The sequence below is a fragment of the Aulonocara stuartgranti genome (genome assembly GCF_965226115.1).
Source record: "Aulonocara stuartgranti genome assembly, chromosome: 4".
Taxonomy (NCBI): domain Eukaryota; kingdom Metazoa; phylum Chordata; class Actinopteri; order Cichliformes; family Cichlidae; genus Aulonocara; species Aulonocara stuartgranti.
In genome coordinates, this window is record NC_138942.1 from 24,688,688 (window position 1) to 24,701,623 (window position 12,936).

Consider the following 12,936-nt stretch of genomic DNA (forward strand, 5'->3'; position numbering starts at 1 on the left):
TGAGACTTGAGACCCTCTCTTGCCAAACACACTTAATTATCACACACACACACGTGTGCGCTCACACAAAGACACTAATGTGTACACATGATTCCTCCAGTGAGAGGAAATGAGTGGGTACGACCCACCCCTCTCCTGTTACTCAGGCACCTTTGTAATTAGGAACTCAATTATACAAAAGGTCCTTGGTTAGTGTATAGGAGCATGTGTATGTGGAAGATATAAGGTGGGTGATAATTAGATGTTTCTCTCTTTTAATTCTCCCATCACCCTCATTCCTCACCAGAGGCAGCACCAGAGGGGTCAGGACGAGTTGAATCAGCCCTTAAACCGGACAGAGAAACTACTGGACACTTACACATAAAAGAAAATGGATCCAAAAAACGAAATACTAAGAGGAGAAATACTTTGCTTAACAAAAAAAATATGTTTTTTTTCTACTTTGTTCATGGATATGATGGAAATTAAGCAAACAAGGAAATACGCAAATAGGTGGATGACCAACTGGAACACTTGTATGGACAGTGGGATATTTTAATTGTTCCTTTCCTGGATTTGGTATGGATTCACTTCATTTCCTAGCTGGATGATAATGACCACATCAATAGCTCATGTACTGGTAATTAAGGATAACTGAACAGCAAATGCGATGGAGGATCCTCTCTTTTTTTGGCTATTGTAAGTCACGTTCAAGTCCTTTAACTGCGCTGTTAACACTGACAGTTCCTTCAAAAGCTCCATCAAACTTTCTGGAGCTGTGAAATCTCTTATGCTGCTTTAAAATAATAAAGGAGATAAGTTCAAGTAAAGCCAGGCTTCTGCAAAGGTTTTTATGCTCTCTGGTTTTAATACTTACTGGTATTGTGACACTTCTCCACACTCAGTTTGGGTTAGTTTGGAATTAATAACAAAAATAGTTTGTTTTTTAATCACACTTGACCATGTGGGCAACAATAAGGAAAAATGGAACCAAATTTATTTATTTGTACTGCAAACAATCTAGGTTTTAAAATTGTCACCACCTAACTGTTTACTGTTTTTAAAGAAGTTCCTTCAGAGCATAAAAAAAATGACCAATTTACCATCCTGTCCCAGTTTGAATTCGATGGACCTCAAGAAAGTTCACATGAAAACAAAACAGCATTTCTTCTTTATGCAGGAGAATGTGTAAGGTATAGAAATGAAGACACTAAGATGCAAACAGCAAAGTCTCGTGGAAATAAGTAACTGCGTTCTTTGGACAAAGAGGATTCCCAGCTGGTTAGATTCAAAAACCAGAAGCATAAAAAGCTGAAATCACAACAAAAGCATGACTGACAGATTCACGCCCTGGAGCTATAAGCTGAATGTGGCTGTTCATCTCTGCAGCACACTAAAAATAAAAGAAGTAAAAAGATGCTTTCCCTTTTAAAATAGCATAGCTCAGTCTAAATACTATATATGAATTTTTTCTGTGTCCTCTGATGTATCGAGGATGTGTGGATGTGTGCAGCCGTTTACATTCATGCTTTCCCCCTTGCGAGTCTCCAGTGCTGTGGGCTGCCTCCTGTTCTGGGTTGGAAAAATTAAACCAGTGTGAAAGTGCCCTCAAATTGCATTCTAACTGCAGACCACCAGATGGCTGCAAAAAAGACATTCAGACCTATAGAGGCCTATAAGAAAGAGGACTTTCTGACTTGACCACTCTATACAATTTCCTGCTGAGTTGATGGTTTCAGTCACTCGTTTTAGGAGTCTCCATTTAATGATTAGTTATTAATAATCTCTGGCTCTCTTCCACAGTCTGTCTTTTGTCCTGTCTCCACCGCTCAGGCCCAAACGGTCACAGCAGATGGCTGCTCCTCCCTGAGGCTCTTTCTGCTGGAAGTTTCTTCCTGTAAAAAGGGAGTTTTCCCTTCCCACTGTTCCCAAGTGTTTGCTAACAGAGGGTTATTGTTGTTCTCTGTTTCCTCTGTGTTATTTTAGGGTCTTTAGCTTACAATATAAAGTGTCTTGGGGCAACTGTTGTGATTTGATCCATATATAAAATAAAACTGAATAGAACTGAATTAATTTAGACTGACCCGTCCTTGTTTTTTGGTTTGTTTTTTTTATATATATTGTCTGTGCATCATACTTTTTTGCCCCTTTTGCCTTCACTGGCTGAGGCAGATGGCTGCCCTTCCTGATCTTGGTCCTGGTGAGAGACGTTTCCTCCTCAATGATGTCAAGAGCTTAATCAAATTGTGCTGTTTGTGTATAATGTTGCAAAGTCTTGTTTTCACCATGTGAAAGTGATACAGATCATTAAAAGTGACCTATTAAAGGCACATCTGCATTTATTTGAATACCACTAATACACCAACAAAGGTAAAAGCTAAAGTTGCAAAACTCAGTTTTAGACTTTTTTTTCATGCTGTACATTCACTTGAGGATGTCTGCCATTTTGCTGGTAGTTTATCAGCTGGGTCAAAAAAGTTACTGGGTTGAATGTTTGGCTCTTAATAAAGGAATCAAAACTTTTTTTTAAAAAAGGGAACAATTTTAATCAGACTCCTCCAATAAATCTTTGATAAACTGAGTCACTCTCCTGCACTACACAGAGCTATGAGCTGTCCTAGATTTAAACTAAATCAGCAGTGAAGTCCTTCGATAAATAATCATGCACCTCCTTCACAAATGCTGAAGGCTCTCCTAGTTTACAGGCTGCTATATGCACATGTTTGATTTGTTTTTCAATTCTTTCACTTCTAAATTCATTGTTCTGTTTAAGGCCTTAAAACGCAAACATATACAAAGTATCTTCCAATGTTTTGCACTCCAATATATTTAAATTCCCCTTTAAAACATGGCATGGTTCATTGGAATTGATAACCAAATACTCCACAAAACCCCCTGCTTTATAGAAATAGTCAGGTTGGATAGAAACGATCCTAATAACCGACCAGAGGAGGTCAGGATGAGAAAAGAACCATCCAAGCAGGTCGATGACAGCAGTTTGCCTCTTTCTTGTCTTTCATTCTTTCACTCTGTGTGTGGCATCAACACATGTGTCTCCTTTGTGTCTGCGTAAGCGACACTCTGGGCGATACAATGCCTTTAATGTAACCACAGCTGTGTAAGTAAGGTAGAAACGCTGGCATAGTGCCACATCACCTTCCTGTTGACAATGTAGAAAAATCACCTCCAGGTTCAGGAATGTCACAGACTGCAGTGCTATGCTTGTTGTTTTCAAGCACTGAACGAACAAAAGACAGAACATCAGTGCACATGCAGACGGGACACGGTTTGATACTGACTGTGACTTTGTAGGTGACGGCTTTCTGTAGTCCTTCTGGTGAGATCTGCAGCAGCTCTGCGACTACTCTGATCTCCTGAGTGCTAACCACTGACGCCACCTCCTGGCCATCAGCCTGCAGTTCAGGAGGAAAATAGAAATGCAAAAAGAAAAGAAAAAAGAAAAGAAGAATTACCTGTGGGAAAATCTTTGCTGCTTATCTTACATAGTTTTTATTGTCCTGATAAAGTTTAGTTTATTTTAGAATTTAACTCATTAGTCTAGGTGACTGAACACTTTGCACCTTATTATTATATTAATCAAAATTTAAAAAAAGGGATGACATACGAGAAAAACCTGAGAAATAAAATAATTCACACCTCATGCCTCTGAAAGTAAACATTGCCCAGGTGCAGTATGGAAGACAGGACTCTAAAGATGGACGACTGGTCATCCGCAGTGAAGTGAAGGATTTCCATGGCAGAAAGCAGACGTAGAAAGTCCTCTGCATCGTTCTTCCCTTTTATCCCACAATCCTCTCCCTGTGTGCAGAACGAGAAGACCAGCAGTGCTAAACGTGACCCGAGAAGGATTTTTGGAAGGGTCGTGACCCAAAATCACTGACAATGATGATGATCAAACTCAAACTATCTTCTACCTGGTTGAGGTAATAGTAGGTTTCAGCTTCTTGTAGATAGAAGGCCTGCTTCTGCTGCGAAGGAAGACCTGCCAGCATCTCGTAGAAGATGTGATAGTTCCTCTCATTTTTGGCCTGAAGCACACGCGGCACATTTACAGCAACACTTCCATATACAGAAATAAACAAGCTATCGAGACCTTTGTGTCAGCTTGCCTCACCTGAAAGACGATGCGGGATTTTTCCAGCAGATACTGAGAGGTTATGGCACCACTGATCCTACCACTGGGAAAACAAGGAATCAGAAAACACACGTGAAAAAGAAGCAGCTTCAGAAGTAAAAGAAGCTGGAGTGAGATCAGAGCAGAGGTCAAAGTTTTGCTTGTTGCTTTTTAAAAAAAACAACAACTCACTTCTCCATAAAGACCTCAATGTACTTCCCAAAGCGACTGGAATTATCGTTCCGCACGGTTTTGGCATTTCCAAAAGATTCCAGAAGAGGAGCTGCCTCAAGTATCTATCAGGGATGCCAAACACACAAACAATATATAAACCTTTATCAGATCGCCTTATAAAGGGAGCAGTAACTGTAACTGTACAACACACAGGAAAGAAGCTGTTTCAGTGGGAATGTCTGGCCAAATGAATCATAGAAAAACACACCACGGCAAAACACAGTAACCTGATATTCTTATGGCCATTGATGAAAATTACTTGTAAAATATAAAACACGCAGCATGCAGAAAACCCCAACTACCTCAATCTGCACCCAAGGAAAGCCACCGGAGATACAGGCAAATAAAAAATATGCACAAGCACATTAGTCGTCATTACAAGAAGGAAAACTTTGAGTGTCTTAGTTTGCAAATATCCAACTCTGATGGCAGTTCTTTATTCATGTCAGGAAGTGTGTGTGCATACCTGTTGCGCAAGATTAGTTTTGTGAAGTACAGCTGCTAGGTAGCGAAGGATGAGTTTGGTGGACTCGGTTTTTCCAGACCCACTCTCCCCACTGAAACACAGTAACAGAGTCTCACTGGGAATACAGAAAACCCATCAACACGGCAATGAAAACAATCAAGAACTGCCCCAGTGCTCAGCTGAGCTGGAGACAACTTTTCCTCAGATAACCAGCACCTGGAAAGTTTGAATATTAGTGCATACAAACTGAGCTTATCAAACATTACAATGCCCAGTTTTTAATGTTTAAAATTTGTGTGTGCTTTTTCAAAGCCCAGATACAAAAAGCTTTATTGTTATACAGCCATGATGGGTTAATTATGAGGTGCCATTTCCATAAAGGAACACTTTGGAAACACTGATCTCAGTGGAAAGAAATGATGCTGATATCTACACAGATATGGACTGGGCAATGTGCTCAATGAAATGATGGCACATCAAGTGATAGAAATGATTCCATGCATGCCTGACTACGTCGGGGGGTGTTCCTAATGAGACAGATGGTGTCCTGGGGGATCTCTTCCCAGATCTGGGCCAAGGCATCACTGAGCTCCTGGACCGTCTGAGGTGCAGTCTGGCAGCGTCGGATGGACTGAAACATAATGTCCCAGAGGTGTTCTATTGGATTTAGGTCAGGCAAACGTGGGGGCCAGTGAATGGTATCAGATCCTTCATCCTCCAGGAACTGCCTACATACTCTTGGTACATGAGATGAGCAGCAGGAGGAATCCAGTATCCACTGCACCAGAGTTGGGTGTATCAGTGGGTCCAAGGATTTCATCCCGATATGTAACGCCAGTCATGGTGTCAGTGCCTAGCCTGTAAAGGTGTGTCCTCCATGGATATGCCCCCCCAGACCATCCCTGACCCACCACCAAACCAGTCATGCTGACATCCCAGAAGTTTAACTAACTTGATGGTATACTCTGAATAAAAAGTGTTCCTTTTATTTTTGAGCAGTGTAAAAGATTATATTCTTTAATGGTAGGCAAAAATAACTCTGAACTATTTTGATCATCTGCATTCTACTAGTGGAAATACAAAAACAGGTTTGATGCAAGGAAAAGCTCACCAAGTGTGAACATTACCCTGAATTAGAGCACAGCTTCTCAGGACTTCCAGAAATCATTTAGAGCGTCCATTATTTGATCCTTTTCACTTCTGTGGTGGTGCTTGCAGAGTGTTTGACTTAATTGACTAAGTGATGTGAGACAAGGCTAATCTTGCATTAGGCAAGGCTTCGGTTCCACTTTTGCATTAAACCACCTGAAAGAGTTTCACACACATGCACACACAGGTCCATTGATCTACCATTGCCAAGCACTAAATACCACCATTATGTAAGCTTGGCCAAAGGGTGTGTGTGTGTGTGTGTGTGTGTGTGTGTGTGTGTGTGTGTGTGTGTGTGTGTGTGCATTTAGGGATGCTGGCACCTTCACCGCATTCCAGCATAGGGTTTCAGCTCAATGGCTGCTTAGCTAAAAACAGGACCATTATTGGTCACTGTACACCAGACCTCAGTTACCCCTTAACACATACTAACTGAAACACAAAGACACACTTGCAAGCACACAACCCGCACAAATGTACTACTCACACACAAACACACACACACCTCTGAAACATAACCTGCTCCAACTCAGACCTGGCTGGGCTTTCCTTACAGGTGTCTCCTTCCGAATACGGCTAAAGTGTTCCAGGTTTGTGAGGGCGTGTGCATGTGTGAGTGTGCGTTTATGTGTATATTATGAGTGTCTTTTGTCATATCCAAAAGCATAGACCTATGTTTGTGCAAACCTCTGGATGTCGGTGTGTTTGTTTTCACAGATGAGCGCAGCCACTAAATGAAGTCACACTCAAGTGTTGGTAAATTTAACTTCACTGGTTTATGTGCGTGTGTGTGTTTGTGTGTGTGTGTGTTTTTTCTTCCAAGAGATCAGTTCTGACATGGAGCAAAACACTCCATCTTAAGTTTGCTGGCCAGTAAACCACAGACAGACACTCATGAATTTACAAACACTAATCCATCTGTAGATGGAAACCTTTAACCAAGAAGCTTCACGGACAACCTTGAAAGGTTACCAATGATATATCAAAGGATACAAAAGAAAAGCTTCACATTGCAAGACTCAGATGTTAAAAATACAATGCACCGTATAATTAACTGCATGCACGTCTCTGTTGTCTGATTCATATTTACAGAGAAAGTGACTGAAGAAACAATGAGAGTCAGCCTCTTACCTGATTATTATGACCTGTTTTTTTTTGGCATCCATCATTTGGGAATGAGCAGCGTTTGCTATGGCAAACAAATGCCTGAAGGAGAAAGAGATACACAACAAGCCTTCAGACTCTTAAAGGAAGCGCAACAAAGTATTCTGCTTCCCTCTTTCTGCACTTTGATCCTCTGTTGCTGACAGTTATTTACAGCTGTCAGCATGGATGAAACATACTTAATAATTTGACATTTATTGTTTTGTTTTTTAAATATAAGGTTCACGGTTCAACAATTTTAGAGTGAAAATAACTTACGGAGGGTTTTCTCCCAAGGCACAGCCCTTGTACATGAGCACCATGTCTGTCCCATAGGTGTTTTGCATCTTATAGGGGTTCACAGACACCAGAATGCTGCCTATGTATGTCTGGACAAAAAAGAAAGAAGAGGTTCACAAAGAAAGTAATTTTACCATAATGATCATAGTGTATGTGTGTAGGAACATGTGTCTGTGTACCCTATCTATCCCTTAACACGTGGACCAATCTGAACAAAAACTTTTCATGAACATTGTCACACATACCACAATTATTAATATATGTTTTAAAAACACTTATTATAAATCCCAATTCTTTTGATTTTCTGTGTTACTATATGTGCATTTCACTATCCCCCTGCAAATGCTATCTTTCACTGTTTGTCACGTTCAACATACAGGGAGTGCAGAATTATTAGGCAAATGAGTATTTTGTCCACATCATCCTCTTCATGCATGTTGTCTTACTCCAAGCTGTATAGGCTTGAAAGCCTACTACCAATTAAGCATATTAGGTGATGTGCATCTCTGTAATGAGAAGGGGTGTGGTCTAATGACATCAACACCCTATATCAGGTGTGCATAATTATTAGGCAACGTCCTTTCCTTTGGCAAAATGGGTCAAAAGAAGGACTTGACAGGCTCAGAAAAGTCAAAAATAGTGAGATATCTTGCAGAGGGATGCAGCAGTCTCAAAATTGCAAAGCTTTGAAGCGTGATCATCGAACAATCAAGCGTTTCATTCAAAATAGTCAACAGGGTCGCAAGAAGCGTGTGGAAAAACCAAGGCGTCAAATAACTGCCCATGAACTGAGAAAAGTCAAGCGTGCAGCTGCCAACATGCCACTTGCCACCAGTTTGGCCATATTTCAGAGCTGCAACATCACTGGAGTGCCCAAAAGCACAAGGTGTGCAATACTCAGAGACATGGCCAAGGTAAGAAAGGCTGAAAGACGACCACCACTGAACAAGACACACAAGCTGAAACGTCAAGACTGGGCCAAGAAATATCTCAAGACTGGTTTTTCTAAGGTTTTATGGACTGATGAAATGAGAGTGAGTCTTGATGGGCCAGATGGATGGGCCCGTGGCTGGATTGGTAAAGGGCAGAGAGCTCCAGTCCGACTCAGACGCCAGCAAGGTGGAGGTGGAGTACTGGTTTGGGCTGGTATCATCAAAGATGAGCTTGTGGGGCCTTTTCGGGTTGAGGATGGAGTCAAGCTCAACTCCCAGTCCTACTGCCAGTTTCTGGAAGACACCTTCTTCAAGCAGTGGTACAGGAAGAAGTCTGCATCCTTCAAGAAAAACATGATTTTCATGCAGGACAATGCTCCATCACACGCGTCCAAGTACTCCACAGCGTGGCTGGCAAGAAAGGGTATAAAAGAAGAAAAACTAATGACATGGCCTCCTTGTTCACCTGATCTGAACCCCATTGAGAACCTGTGGTCCATCATCAAATGTGAGATTTACAAGGAGGGGAAACAGTACACCTCTCTGAACAGTGTCTGGGAGGCTGTGGTTGCTGCTGCACGCAATGTTGATGGTGAACAGATGAAAACACTGACAGAATCCATGGATGGCAGGCTTTTGAGTGTCCTTGCAAAGAAAGGTGGCTATATTGGTCGCTGATTTGTTTTTGTTTTGTTTTTGAATGTCAGAAATGTATATTTGTGAATGTGGAGATGTTATATTGGTTTCACTGGTAAAAATAAATCATTGAAATGGGTATATATTTGTTTTTTGTTAAGTTGCCTAATAATTATGCACAGTAATAATCACCTGCACACACAGATATCCCCCTAAAATAGCTAAAACTAAAAACAACTTCCAAAAACATTCAGCTTTGATATTAATGATTTTTTTTGGGTTCATTGAGAACATGGTTGTTGTTCAATAATAACATTATTCCTCAAAAATACAACTTGCCTAATAATTCTGCACTCCCTGTACATCACCTGCGTGGAATTTAAAAGACATCAAAATTTGTATCTGTCGTACGGTGGCCCTGAGAGGCCAAACGGACTGCAACTTAAGAAAACACCAGCAATAAGAAAAACGCTGCAAAAGGACACAAAACACAACAGAAATAGGAAAAACGACAACGGAAATAGGAAAAAACAGATATCCAAAAGCACAAGGGAAGTGTTTCTGGGGAGATCTGACGGACCAGCTGCAGGAACCAAAATATGTTAAGAATTGCGCTGGAAGACACTTAACAGAAGTGGAGGATCTATCGGTTTTGTGAGGAAAGAAAAGATGAGAGCTAAGTGTGTTAGCCTAACTATTAGCCTAAAAATCCGTCATCAGTATTATATGAATCATGATAAAACACGCCTACCATGTTTTGGGTTCCTGGAACTGGTCTGTCGGGTTATTGTCTCCCCAGAAACACTTCCCTTGTGTTTTTTCCTATTTCTGTTGTGTTTTGTGTGCTTTTGCAGCATTTTTCTTATTGCTGGTGTTTTCTTAAGTTGCAGTCCATTTGGCCTCTCAGGGCCACCGTACTGTCATCATTTAGTCACCACCAAATATTGAATAAAGAATTACAAAAAAAATCCTGAAATATCATAGACATTTAACTTGACAGGCGATGTTTTTGGTGACCAGGACTGCATGAACCCCACAGCTATGGCATTATTTTTGTGCCACTATTCTGAGCGCACGTAAAAAAAATTGAGCGCATGTAAAAAAAAATTGCAGGTGCAAGTGTTGCATTTTGAGGAGAAATTTATTTTGAGAGAAGAAAAGCTAAATTAGAGTGAACAAAATTCATTGCTGCTTGCAAAAATGTATTTCAGTGTTTGCTATTATCCACACACACACACACACACACAATAGCAGCCCCTCTCGCTCAGTTTTTGCATTTGCGCTCGCTCGCAATGTGTTGCTCGCGCTCTCAACATTTCTGCCTGTGCGTGCTCAACTCTTTCTGTACACCGTTATATTTGTGCCACAAAACCAGCCAATCACAGACTTGGATGCAAAAAAAATCTGATTGGCTGTTTTCGTCTCCAACCAGCTCGAAATGACGAAATGCAATATCCCAGAATCCATTTTGTCCAAAACTCAAACGAGGCAGTGGCAGAGGAACACAGAGTGGAGGAGTTTGAAATATTACTCTTTCTGGGTCACAAAATAAACTTTTAAGATATTTTCATGCGAGAATGGTGCTGTGTAAACTTCAAATATCTGCTTGATTTATCAAGACATCACATATTTGCATAAGTGCTCTAACGTTTTCGGAGATGCCTGTTACCCACCAGCTGACCGCATAGCTGGACTGGCCGTTGGGCATACCGGACATTTGCCCGGTGGGCCGATGGTGATTTTTCATTTTTATGTTTGTTTTTGTAACAATATAAACAATGAAAGGTGGTGGATTAGCCAGTTGGTCATGATCAACTCTGGGCTGGACCAATTACAATACATCCGTATTGAGGGGAAAAGGAACGCACAGCTCCTCTTCTTCTCTCATTCTCTCCCCCTCCCTCTCCTGTTGCTATTTCAATCATGAAACTGATCAATGATCAGCTGATCGTCTCTCTTGTTTGTTTATCGCCCACTTTGCACCAGAAACAGGAAACCAGCGGATGTCGCGCTAAACAACAGCAGCACGTTCAAGCTTGATAAGCTGTTGTTAGAATTTATTTAATATTACTTTCTAGTATCAGCTGATGTTTGCTGGAGCCACAGCTGTAAAAGCTGCTGGTCATGATATCGGTTTGGATATGTGGTGAGAGGGAAATATGAAGGTGATACAAATCATACATATATACCAACAAGACAGTGTACATCACTGTCACAACAGCGTTTGTTTTAGTTGAAAGGCTTTATGGTTTTTTCCTATAATACCTGGTGGTGCAGTCGGCCGATTTTTTGTCAGTTCAGCTTTTTATATTATGTTTAACCCGAGTGACCACCAGGTCAGCTGGTGGGTAACAGGCATCTCCGAAAACGTTAGAGCACTTATGCAAATATGTGATGTCTCGATAAATCGAGCAGATATTTGAAGTTTACACAGCACCATTCTCGCATGAAAATATCTTAAAAGTTTATTTTGTGACCCAGAAAGAGTAATATTTCAAACTCCGCCACTCTGTGTTCCTCCGCCACTGCCTCGTTTGAGTTTTGGACGAAATGGATTCTGGGATATTGCATTTCGTCATTTCGAACTGATTGGAGACCAAAACAGCCAATCAGATTTTTTTTGCATCCAAGTCTGTGATTGGCTGGTTTTGTGGCACAAATATAGCGGTGTACAGAAAGAGTTGAGCACGCACAGGCAGAAATGTTGAGAGCGCGAGCAACACATTGCGAGCGAGCACAAATGCAAAAACTGAGCGAGAGGGGCTGCTATTGTGTGTGTGTGTGTGGATAATAGCAAACACTGAAATACATTTTTTGCAAGCAGCAATGAATTTTGTTCACTCTAATTTAGCTTTTCTTCACTCAAAATAAATTTCTCCTCAAAATGCAACACCTGCACCTGCAATTTGTTTTTACATGCGCTCAGAATAGTGGCACAAAAATAACGCCATACACAGCAAGTACTGCTAAAGGCAGCAGACGTAGGTTAAATGATCAGCCTGTGGGTCAATTTAGATGTACAGCCAAGATGTAAATCCATCTGGCTACAATGTGTATTAAAACTGGTATCTAAAATTATTGACCAAAGAATTAAATACATGCACTATGTCCCTTTTATAACTCTTGATTCCAGGTTAAAAATGTACGCTTTTTGGTGTAACCCAAGGTTTACAGGTCAGGTTTTGTTTGTCTTTCAAACTCAATGTAGTTTGTGAAGTAGCCATAGATGTTTATAGACAACGTTTTTGTCATCCAACTAAATAAAAATTAAGGAAAATTTTAAGACAACAAGATAACTTGACCATACATGAGTGCTGCAAAGACAAAAACAAAAAAACATCCTTAGGGTTGTTTTTGCAATGTGTGTATTGCTTAAATACTTTAAATACTTACATAAATAACCTCTCTCTCAAACCTTTTCCTTATGTTCAGCAGAACAGCCACTTCATGCATGTCACTAGGAGAAAGAAGCAATTAGAGTATTATTTATGGGGTTATGAACAAAAAAAGCAACCCAAAACCACACTATTTTTTCATGTTTGAGTTCAACTGAATTTAAATTGAGCTTTTTTTTTCTTACAGCCAAATACTTTCTCCACCCTTTCATCATTCTTTAGTTATAAAGGTGTTATAAAATGTGTTGTGCAACACTGCCTGCTGAGCACAATGCATTGCCTCCATAATCTGATAACCAAAAATATGACTTAAATATATACAAATACTGAACAACCAGACAGTGTTCAAGGTCCCCACTGCTTTGTTCTAAGTGTAACTGTGGTGTACTGTGGCATTTTTGTTTTTAACTTACTCTAGCTGTGTCATATCTTCAACACCATTTTCCTCTCTTTGCTCCCGCTGAACCATTGTGGGCAGGCTTCTGATTGCATACATCTAAAACAAGCACAGACATTCAGAAATTAAATGCAAGTACATGTTACAAGAACACATTCACTCACAAGGAA

At 40.5% G+C, this 12,936-nt stretch overlaps 1 protein-coding gene across 1 annotated transcript in view; it reads right to left on the minus strand.

The window, feature by feature from the left end:
• The window catches only part of myo15aa (myosin XVAa), a 43,550-nt gene that overhangs the window by 29,165 nt on the left and 1,449 nt on the right, over positions 1–12,936 (minus strand). The window contains exons 2-11 of the mRNA XM_082529791.1: positions 12,783–12,865; positions 12,368–12,431; positions 7,386–7,495; positions 7,095–7,169; positions 4,815–4,905; positions 4,307–4,410; positions 4,115–4,178; positions 3,915–4,028; positions 3,637–3,798; positions 3,279–3,392 (exon numbers count right to left, since the gene is read on the minus strand). Coding sequence (XP_082385917.1) covers positions 3,279–3,392; positions 3,637–3,798; positions 3,915–4,028; positions 4,115–4,178; positions 4,307–4,410; positions 4,815–4,905; positions 7,095–7,169; positions 7,386–7,495; positions 12,368–12,431; positions 12,783–12,865 — 981 coding nt within the window. The remainder of the gene's footprint in view (positions 1–3,278; positions 3,393–3,636; positions 3,799–3,914; positions 4,029–4,114; positions 4,179–4,306; positions 4,411–4,814; positions 4,906–7,094; positions 7,170–7,385; positions 7,496–12,367; positions 12,432–12,782; positions 12,866–12,936) is intronic.